The 11,279-nt window shown below is 40.2% G+C and overlaps 1 protein-coding gene across 3 annotated transcripts in view; it reads right to left on the minus strand.

The window, feature by feature from the left end:
* Nucleotides 1-9,576, minus strand: part of LOC148879786 (uncharacterized) — a 30,552-nt gene extending 20,976 nt beyond the window's left edge. For 2 of the 3 annotated variants that reach the window (XM_088961455.1, XM_088961454.1), the window contains exons 1-2: nucleotides 8,760-9,576; nucleotides 6,450-6,544 (exon numbers count right to left, since the gene is read on the minus strand). In XM_088961455.1, the coding sequence (XP_088817581.1) occupies nucleotides 6,450-6,544; nucleotides 8,760-9,292 (628 nt within the window). In that variant the 5' untranslated portion in view covers nucleotides 9,293-9,576. Of the gene's footprint in view, nucleotides 1-6,449; nucleotides 6,545-6,773; nucleotides 6,893-8,759 lie in introns of all 3 variants that reach the window. The other variant, XM_088961456.1, reaches the window with a different exon arrangement.
* Between the last annotated feature and the right edge of the window lie 1,703 nt (nucleotides 9,577-11,279).

Raw genomic sequence — 11,279 nt, forward strand, 5'->3', positions numbered from 1 at the left:
CAATTGTGCACAGGCAGACTCAATTTCAACATCTGTACCCGTGGCTGCATTTGCACTCCCTGTCTTCCTACCATCATTTTTCTTCTGAAATCGAGTAGGAACAAGTCCGAGATGTAATTTCCAGCACTTGTCCTTGGTGTGCTTTGGCTTCTTGCAATACTCGCAGACAACCTCTTTCTTTCCAGTTCCACTGGGAGCCCCTATAACTCCTTTGGGTTTAACCCCCATATTTGCAAATGCATTAGTGCCAACTCCTTGTACCTGTACCTGTCTTCTGCTTTCTTCACTACTGACTAAAGCATATGCTTGCGATAGTGAGACACTTTCCTTGGACAGAATATTTTGTTTTGTGATGTCATATTCAGGGCTTAGCCCAGTTAGGAACTCAAAAACCCTATTCCTTTCAACTAATTTCCGGTAGGTCTCAGCATCATTGGGAGTATCCCATGTCATTGCCTCTATTAGATCCATTTCTTGCCACAGAGATTTCACGGTGGAGAAATATGCTGCAAGGGATTTCTCCCCCTGTCTCAGATTCTTCACATCACTCCTTAGTTGATAGGCTCTGTCTACATTCAGTTTCTGGGAGTACGTTTCTGCAACACTATCCCAGATTTCCTTAGCCGAATTCATCCAGAGATAATATGTGGCTGCATTGAATTCACAAGCCACCCAATCACTATGTAATTCTCTTGCACCCATTTCTCATAAGAGGGATCATCCACTGGGGGAGCTTTCTTGCTCCTAGAGATAAACCCCCACTTCCCTCTGCTGCAAATATGAATTTTTACGGATTGTGACCAAGCCAAATAATTGGTTCCATCCAGTTTAACTGTAGTTACAGCCAACAAGGAATCAGTTGTAGTTCCCGAAGTATGTCCATATTCAGCAGTACTCTTGTTCTCAATTTCTGAGAAGTCCATTATGTAACAACTCCAATTAGGGTTTCGGCAAGCTACCAATAGTATACTGATTTTAAAGAACTCAGATTGAGTTGAATCAAACAAAAAACACAGCAACTCACAAACTCAATTCAGGCCTAACAGCCGTGAGAACCAAGTTCGGTGGCAGCACTTCCAAGAAGAAGGAAGCCTGATTCAGCCTTCAAGGAACAATCAACCGACCTCCAAACACTATGTATTCTTGGTTCCCAACAATATTTTCCCAAAGAGAACAAAAAATATAATCCACAGTACTTAAGAGGCCTTTTTACAAACACTATGTATGCAGCAGTCAACACTCCACTGTTAACAAGTAGGAATCACTTCAAGAACACTCTGTACAGGTCCAAGAAGTAGCTGAACTAAAGTAGAGGCTTGTACCACTTAGTTTAGATCAGTTTTCAGCAGTTTGGAAGTCCAATAACAGCTGAACCACACTTCCAGAATAACCTAGAAATTTCTTAGTAGAATCAGTCCAGCAACAGTGGGCCGAATGGAGGTGTGCTTTGAATGCTTTAACAAACCTTCCAAATAACAAAATAACTCAGCAAAGAACTGAGAAAACAACTTACAGTATCTCTGGTTTGAACTTCAAACCAGGCCGAACACTTTGCTCCATGAGCTAGCTTCGAAATCCCTTTTTCTCTGATTTCAAATCAGGCTGAAAACTTGCTCTTTGATTCTTCCTGGTCACCGAACCCTTCTCCAAGTGTATAGAAACTTGGGCACCTTCCAATGGCCTCCAAAAACCAGGCGAATGACTGTAAACATTCAGCCCTAGAACCTCCTCATACGGTTGGCTGAACTAGAACCACATGAGGGACACGCCAAGTAGTGACCCGCTCTGATACCAAGTTGAAAAACAGTCCTAGAAGTATGGGACTGTGCTAGAAAACCAGAAAAACTAACAAGAGAAGATTAGAGAAGATTAGAGAAGAAGAAGAGAGAGAGAGAGAGAGAGAGAGAGAGAGAGAGAGCTGCGATAAGGAGAGTTAGAGGATGAGGAGTTCGAACTTAACCTCCCTCTAACACTCTAATACTTTTTTATTAAGTTAATCTTTTAGTAATTACAAGAGAGGTCCTTAGTTGGACAAGAAATTACAAAAAAATGAACATAGAAGAGTATGGGCCCAGAATAAGGCCCATTACAGAGAAGAACATAAAGATAATATACAGTAACAGCCTATGGGCCATTCGGCCCATCTTCTATATAGAGATTTAGGAGCAGGCAAAATCTACTTATTCAGAGTAACGGCACTATGCCAAAATATACTAGTTGCAAGCTGCCTCCTCTACTTGTAAGCAAGGGGAAAGGAGTTTCTCATCATATTACTCAGATTTGACCTTGTTATGGAACAACTAGACCACTATCAGAACATAGACAGAAAGTGTGATGTTGATGCTAAGGCCTACAAGTCTCTAGTTTCCCAGCAACAAGTCTTTGTCTTAGAGTTCATATACTGGGGCTGAACCCAGTATATGAGTCTCTTAGAGTTCAGATATTAGGAAGTAAAGATCTTCCTCCAATACAAGAAGTGTATGCCCTAGTACAATTCGAAGAGAGCAAATGGAATGTGATGAATAACTCAGAGGGGGAGCAAATTTCCTTAGTGGCAAAAGGGAGTGTGGATGTAGGAGGTAGCAATTCTTTTAAGAAGAGCGACTTTCAGAAGAAAGTGGATGATAAGGATAAGTTATGGTGTACTCATTGTTAAAAGGCTAGACATACCAGGAATACATGTTGGGACCTCCATGGGAAGCCAAAGTGGGCTCAGGAGTCAAATAAGAAATCGAATCAGAATAGGAAGCCGGTACAGCAAGGTCAAAAAATGTTCAATACAGCAAACTTAGCCTCTCAGGAGTCTCAGCAATCTACCACTACCAGCCTTCCTGGAACCAATCCCCAGGAAGATATCATTAACACTTTCCGTGACCATTTGGAGCTATATAGGAGGGCAACTTGCCAGATGGGTTCTACTCCTCTTGCCTCAACTTCCTTTGCATCTACTTCAGGTAATGGTAACTCTGCCACATCCTTCCATTTGTCCTCTCATTCATCAGATTTCCCTTGGATAATTGACTCTAGAGCCTCAAATCATATGACGGGTAAGTTAAATTGTTTTCAATCCTATCACCTTTTATCTGGTAGGGACAAAGTGAGTTTAGCTTATGGCTCTTTTTCCACCATTGCTAGTCAAGCCAATGTATCCCTTCCGCTTGGACTTACCCTTTCTAATGTGTTACATGTTCCACAATTGCCTATAAATTTTTTCTGTCAATAGCATAACAAACTCATTAAACTATTTAGTGACCTTTTTTCCCTTCTTGTGTACTACAAGATTTGGACTCGGGGAAGATGATTGGTAGAGGTTGTATGGTGGATGGTCTTTACACACTAGAGAATAAAGCTAATCTTGCGGTTATTGAGTCTACGAGTCATTCTAGTAAGAGTCAAGTCTATTTATGGCATAGTCGTTTGGGTCATTTATCTTTTGAGTCACTAAAGGTCTTGCTTCCAAATTTGTTTAAAGCAGTGCCAGTATCTGAATTTAAATGTCAAAACTTGTCAGTTGAGCAAACACTGTAGAAATCATATTTCTTCAAGAAATAATAAATCTAATTTCCCTTTCCATATTGTTTACTCTAATGTTTGGGGCCCTGTTACCTTACCATCTGAGCTTGGCTATAAATACTTCATTACACTTATTGATGACTACTCCAAATATACATGGGTGTATCCCATGCCATCCAGAGATGAAGTGCCAAAAAATGTAAAAGATTTCCAACGCATGATATTTACTCAGTTTCAGACAGAGATTCGAATTTTCCAATTTGACAATGCGAAAGAGTACTTCCACAGTGACCTCATTGAGTTCTTTGCTTCGTGTGGGTCTATCCATCGTAGCTCTTGTGCCAAAACTCCTCAACGAAATGGTGTTGCAGAAAGGAAAAACCGCCATCTCCTTGAAGTGGCTCGTGGGTTACTTATCCGCACGAATGTTCCAAAACGTTTTTGGTTAGATGTTGTGTTATGTGATGCCTATCTCATCAACTGCATGCCATCTTGCTTGTTAGGGTACAAGGCCCTTCATCATCTCCTTTTCCCTAACGCTCCTCTTTTCTATCTCCCATTTTGTCTCATATGAGAACATCCCACCCTCCTTTCATGCTTTCCTCTCTTCCACTGATAGCGTCTCTATACCTAAAATGTGGCAAAGGCTCTTTTAGTACCTGAGTGGACAAATGCAATGAAAGAAGAGATAAATTCCTTACATAAAAACAATACATGGGAGTTAGTGGATCTTCCTGTGGATAAGGAACCGATTGGATGGCATTGTAGAAAGGTATAAAGCCCGATTGGTGGCAAAAGGGTTTACTTAGGGGTATGAAGTAGACTATGCAGAGACATTTGCTCTAGTAGCTAAGATGAATTCTATCAGGGTTCTTTTCTCTCTTACTACTAACCTTGATTGGGATCTCCACCAGTTAAATATTAAAAATGCCATCCTGAATGATGATCTTGAAGAAGAGGTGTACATGGTGCAACTCCTGGTTTCTATGCCCAAGGCCAAGAGCAGAAAGTGTGCATGTTAAAGAAGCCCTTGTATGGACTAAAGCAGTCACCAAGAGCTTGGTTTAGCAAGTTTCATCTAGTGGTGCAACAGATTGGCTACAAATAGTGTCAGGTTGATCATACATTGTTTTTGAAAAAAGGAAAAGGGAAAATTGTAACATTGATAGTGTATGTTGATGACATTAGTGATCACAGGTGACTGAAAGGTGGAAATTTAGAGACTAAAGGAATTCCTAACCACTCAATTTGAGGTGAAGGATCTAGGTCCCTTACCGTATTTTCTTGGAATTGAAGTGGCCCGTTCACAAAAGGGTATCTTCATTTCTCAAAGAAAATACATCCTAGACTTGTTACAGAATATAGGAAAACTTGGAGTTAAGCCCGTTCACTCTCACATTGATCCAAACCACAGACTATGTGATTGCCAAGGTGAGATTATCAAGGATGTAAAGCAATTCTAGAGACTTGTGGGTAAGCTATCATAATTGTCCATGACCTAGCCAGACATTGCTTATGTTTTGGGGGTTCTTAGTCAATTCATGCATGCCCCCAAGACCATACACTTAGAGGCGGCCAATAGAATCTTCAGGTATCTAAAGAAGTTTCCGGGGGCTGATTTACTATTCCAAATAAATGAATACTTGAAGGTTGAGGTATATACAGATACTGACTGAGCCGGATCAATTGATGATAGAAAGTCCACTAGTGGGTACTGTACCGTTGTGGGAGGGAACCTAGTCACATGGAGAAGCAAGAAACAGAATGTTGTGGCAAGGTCCAGTGCTGAAGCAGAGTATAGAGCAATGTTTCATGGAGTGGATAAAGAACTTTATGGGTGAACTGGGATTTCCTGTTGACGACCCCATGTCCTTGTATTGTGATAACAAGGCTGCTATTAACATTGCAACCAACCCAGTTCTTCATGATAAAACTAAACATAATGAGGTCAACAAGCATTCTATCCGGGAAAAAATTGTAAATAGGGAAGTGTGCACTCCATATGTCAGTTCCACAAATCAACTTGCAAACATCTTTACCAAGGGATTATATCATCTGCAACACAATGATTTATGTGACAAGTTGGGCATGATTGACATCTCTGTCCCAACTTGAGAGGGAGTGTTGAAATTTGTTAGTTAGTTAGTTTCCTTATTTAATTAATTAATTCTTTGTTATTTTCCTGTTCTTTAGTGCTGCAGGGGCATTCTTGTAATCTTACTTTCTTTTATTATTAGTTGGGACACCCTAATATAAATACTAATGACTGGCGCCGCCAGTCACAACTTTTTGATCCCAGAATTCTCTTCGTCTCTCTTCTCCTTTCTCTCTTCCTTTCTTCTCCCTTTCTTTTCTGTTTCTCTGATATGTTCAACCCAGAAAACAAGAGCCAAATTACAACCAGGATCAAAATGATACTATAACTGACACTGAAAGTCATGAGACTTGAGGAATAACAGCTTAAGTGTCTGAAATGAAAGACTAATTGCAATGTATTTCCAGCAGATCTAATTCCACCATATACACAGGGATTTCAATATAGTGGCTCATGCAATTGCCAAGAACGTCATTACAAGTTCAATGAACTTTTGCATGAGCAATGAGTCCTATCCTTGGGTGCAAGCTTTCTTTGGTTCCTTCTATGAGGCAATGTGTTTCCTCCCTAGATACTGTGTGCTCCCTTTATACTTTTTTTATTAGTTTGCACTCCCCTTTTACTTGAATAAATACATTCTAATACCAAAAAAATCAACCCAACATGATGTTCAGTAAAAGTCTTTAAGCTCACCCACTTCAAACATTATCAAACAGCACCTAAGGAAGTTGTATCTTATCGGTATATAAAGGTCTATCATATTCAATTACATGGAAAATGCCATGAAGGTTATGGTATAAAATTAAAAAAAAAAAAGAAAATAAAAAATAGAGAGAAATACCTGCATCACCTAAATCCATGAAAAATCGGAATACAGGGCCATTCTTCCCACTTTTGGTAACCATGGAAAATATTTTCTTCATCCACTCTGGTGTTCTGCAGACAGAAGACAGGGAAGTCAATGAAACACAATTTTAAAAATATTGCAAGTGGATTATGAACTTATCCAACCACTAGCAAGGTGCAACAAAAGCACAAGGGCCTTTAAGCACCAAAGGCACAAGGTAAGGTGTGCACCTTTTTGAAGCAAAGTGCAAATTTTTAAAAAATAAAAAATGAACAATAGAACATAAGAAATGCAAACATGATTTTTAAAAGAAATTACCAGCTGATGGTAGCTCAGTTGGTTAGGTCTCGGCTGGTTGTAGTGGAGACTTGGAATCAAATCCAACTTCACTATGGTGGGGGGAGGAGAGGTATGAGAAGGGCTACCCCTACCCGGCTCTGTAGCACAATGAATTGAAAAAACAGAAGAAAAACAACTTTTAAAAAGTATATTGGTTTAAATTATAAATACAAAAAAAAAAAAAGCAAACATATGTGGACTGTACGAAAGTTCTTCAAGCCCTCAACAATTCAAGCATGTGAAACTTTCAATTTATTTATTTTTTATCTCCTAGTTGCATTACTTCAAGTGGCTAGTGTGATGTTAAGCATCTTGAGTTCCTAACCCTAGGAGATTCGACACTTAGCCTTCCTAAAAGCCCCTTGAGTTCCCTTGACCTAAATTTTTGGCCCAGATGGCCGGACCTAAAATAGGCATATGATTGGGCTGAGGCACAAGGCGCACTGGCCATGCACCTTTTAAAATGGAATGCTCCAGCATTCAGGCAAGATTCAAATATTGGCTAGTCTATATGTTTCTGGATGGCTGTTACTGAACAAGAATCTCAAAATGCAACATCAGACTTTGAGTCTAATATCCTCCAACTGTGAATGACAGTCGAGGAATAATTTCACTTGAGGTTCCATGGAGAGCTGAAACATGATCTTCTCTGGGTGGATTGTAACAGTGAAAACAAGGAGAAGAAATTCTACCTTTTAGCATAGACTTAGGTGTGCTCATCTAAGCATAAAGGAAGGGCTGGTATTTGTTCTTAAGACTAAGGAACAACACTCTTATGTAAGTGGTTGTGGAGGTATGGGTGGAAAGAGAGAATCAATAGAGACACATGATCAGGCACAAGTATGGCAATTCAAAATTTAATTGGGAAACTACAAAGTTCAGATGGCTGATGGTATATAGAAAAAGCATCTACAAAGGCATCATGAAACATGGAGATTTGTTTTCTTAGCAAATCAGAATTGCTCTGGGAATGGGTGACCATATACATTTCTGGAATGATACATGGTTTAGTGAGAGACCACTTAGTTGGAGTTTCCTCCCCCATTCACTCTGGTGTGCCAAAAGGATGCCACAGTCGAGGAGTATTACAAAATAATTGACAGAAAGATTATGTGGTGCCTAGGTTATGTCAGAACATTAACAACTGGGAGGCTGAAACCCTGGAAAACTTGTTAGATATCCTCAGTAGGTTGCAAACACAAGCAGAAGCCCAATATGTGAGATTATGGAAGGCTAGTAGATTGGATGTTTTCTCTGTTAAATCCTTTATGAGGTCTTGGGGGTGCCTGTCTAAGTGTAGTTTCCTTGGATAAAGATTTGAAAACAAGTGTGGCTTCTAAAACTCCTTCATGTGGACTACCACCATGGACATGATACCATCAACCATCTCATTTCCAAAGGAATGGTCTTTTATGATTTATGTTGTTTATGTGTGCTAGAGGCAGAATCAGTCCATCTTTTGATCTACTGCTCTTCCTATACAATAGTATGATCCCATTTCATCCAGTTGTCCAGGAGACAGTGAGTCACACCTCAGGATTTGCCTAAGCTGATTTCATCTTTGCCAGAGGGCTATAGCAATTGGGATAAAATCTTATGGAACCTACTTCCTTTTTGGTCTGTTGGGTTGATTGAAAGGAGAAGAAATGACAGGATTTTCGAAAAGAAAGAATCTTCCCTAGAGGCTGTCCTTGGGAAGGTTGAATATTTGCATTTTCAGAAATAAGGCGGTAAATGCAATTATTTCTTCCCCTTATGGGAATTTCTCTCGTATTCTTCCACTTATTCCACTCTGAAAATATTACTTACATAAAGAAACTACAATCTAGAACTTATGAACGAGGTACTTGAGCAAAAGAGAAGCTCTAAGTATCATCAATTAGGAAAAATGGGATGCAGGGTAATGATAGAAGAAATAGATACAAAAGCAAATTACAGAGGAGGAAAGAGCTTAAGGAAGCAGACCTTTTAGAAAGGAAAGGAATCTCGATATGAGTAGAGACAGCCATGAGGCCAGTGCCGGAGAGATCGCACATACTGAAAACCTGGCCTACAAAGGCAGGGCCACCGCCCTTGGCACTTGAGTTGAGACCGGCAATTCTGACAGTGGAAGGGAAACTCGATCCCCCGGAAGTCATGCCCTTGATTTCCGAAGCAGAAGATAAGGAATTGCTCTCGTTCGGATGCGACGGGGAGGAGGAAACGGTCGTTGTAGATAGAGAAAGTATTGGCGACGGTAGCGCCTCAGCGAACAGGAATGGCAGACATATGGATGGTGAAGTCGAAGACGAAAACGAGGACGGACATGATGAGGTACAAAGGGGACTGGACGCTGTTGAGGTCATCGTCTTGGCATTATAGGTTCTATTGTTGTTGTTATTGAAGGGGAAGAGAGCAAATAAATTGGAGGAGGCAGATTTTACAAAACTAGCAAAGTTGTTGCTATCGCTCTGTAGAAGCTTGTTCCTGCTGCTGCTTTTATGGTGAATTGAGGCCATGGAGCTTGACTGATTTGCTTCACGTACCACTGACCAAAATAGGGATATATCACAGGTGGACCTGTGCGATATATGTGTAAATTCTCTCCAATCGTCTCCTCGAGCACAAAGGGATTCACATTTGGAATGGAGTTATACGACCTCCCAAACTAATCTTCGCCTGAGAATTGAGGAGGGTAGAAGACTAGAATCTTCCGTTTCCTCGAACCAGTCACCACTCACCAGACACCAGAGAGAGAGAGAGAGCGAATAATATGTTTTATGATTTTATCCTTTTCCTTTTCAAAGTCTGTTAGCCAACGGCAGACAATATAAGCATTAATCGGTGATTATTTATATTTTATTATTTTTGGGGTACTGATTAGTAATCAACTAGTGAGTTGTGACCGTTAATCAAAAATCATGCGATGCATATAAATAGGGACTGAGCTACAACTTGGACGGGCCTGCTTCCTACCCAATCTGTCCTTTTTCTGGGCTCTAACTTTTGGGCTGAGATCATCAGCCCAAGCCTGAAATGGGAGTATAATCCCAAATTCCCAAGTGATCCGATTTATATTCCTCCTCACACGAGCACGTTAAGTCGCACATTAGAAACATCTCCTAATGTTTTCATTTATGGAGAAATAAATTAAAAATATAGAAGTATGAAACATTTGAATATAAAGATATTCTACTTCTACCATAAAAAGACATTTAGGCCCGCCTAAGTTTGTATCATTGTATGAGGCCTAACTCAGGCCCATATAATTTGTACTCGGCTTAGATTAGCTATAAGTTAGGCTTAGGTTGACAAGTTTGGAACTTTGACCTCAGGTCGTACCAAGCCGAATCTGAAGTCTATGTTTAGGGGTGTTCACAGGTCGGGTTGAGTCGGTTTATTGGGGTTTTTCTAATTGACCCGATTTGGTCGGGTTACCTAAGGTGGAAATCAAAACCGACCCACTGATAGGGCAAACTGACCTGGTCGGTTTGAGTCGGGTTGGGTCAGTTTCGGTTGATTTCGGTTTTGCTCTTGTACAAAAGGACACCTAATTGAATTCTAATTGTAATTGCCTAATGGGTTGCCTATTTGGTGTAAAAGATTATAGAAAGTTAGAAACTAAGATAGTTTGCCTATTCTAATTGTAATTGCCTAATGGGCCTTCTAGTTCTAGTAGAAGATTAGTTATAGTTAAGTAGGAAACTACTCAAACTAGGAACTCTACTAGTTCGGTTCGGGTCGGGTTGGTTTCGGTTTTCACACAAGAAAACCAAAACCGACCCGATATATCGGTTTATATATTTGCCCAACCCAAAACCGATCGGTACTGATGAAAACCCGACCGACTCGGATTGGATCGGTCCGGGTTGGTCGGTTTGGTCGGGTTGGGCATTCTTATGAACAGCCCTATCTATGTTTAGGCTTTTTTTTTTCTTTTATTATTTTGATGATTTTTTTGTGAGAGAATGACAATTCAGCCCAGGGTCAGAATTTGTAGGCTCAAAGTACTGTTGGGTAGCTGCGAGCTCGGAATTAATGCCAATTTATGGGCGAGTGTTGGTGCATAGAGTGAATTGTTGACATTTTGAATGTTTATAGCTCTGCAGTGAAAATCAGAAATCTGCATTGAATCTGTCCGTACTTTTTCATATATATTTTTTTTTAATTTGATGCCATGCACCACTAATAAGTAACCCCCTCCCTCTTTTTCGTTTCAAATGTTGGAGGGAACTAACTAATATATCAACAGAGTCACTCCTCGATTGGTGTGATGAATTTGGGGGTTTACATCTGCACCCCACAATGCCCGACATCACATCCCGACCTTGTATTGGGAACATCTTCCAATGATAAATATGAGAGATGATAAAACATCATTGGCAGATGTTCCAAATATAAGGTCGGGATGTAGTATGGGGCATTGTGGGCGCAGATGTGAACTTGAATTTGGGTTTAGGCCCAATTGAACTCAAACCTCACCCAACTCAGCCTATACAAGCATAA

This window comes from Nelumbo lutea, chromosome 1, assembly GCF_056320005.1.
Source record: "Nelumbo lutea isolate HS-2025 chromosome 1, American lotus-T2T, whole genome shotgun sequence".
In the NCBI taxonomy this organism is placed as follows: domain Eukaryota; kingdom Viridiplantae; phylum Streptophyta; class Magnoliopsida; order Proteales; family Nelumbonaceae; genus Nelumbo; species Nelumbo lutea.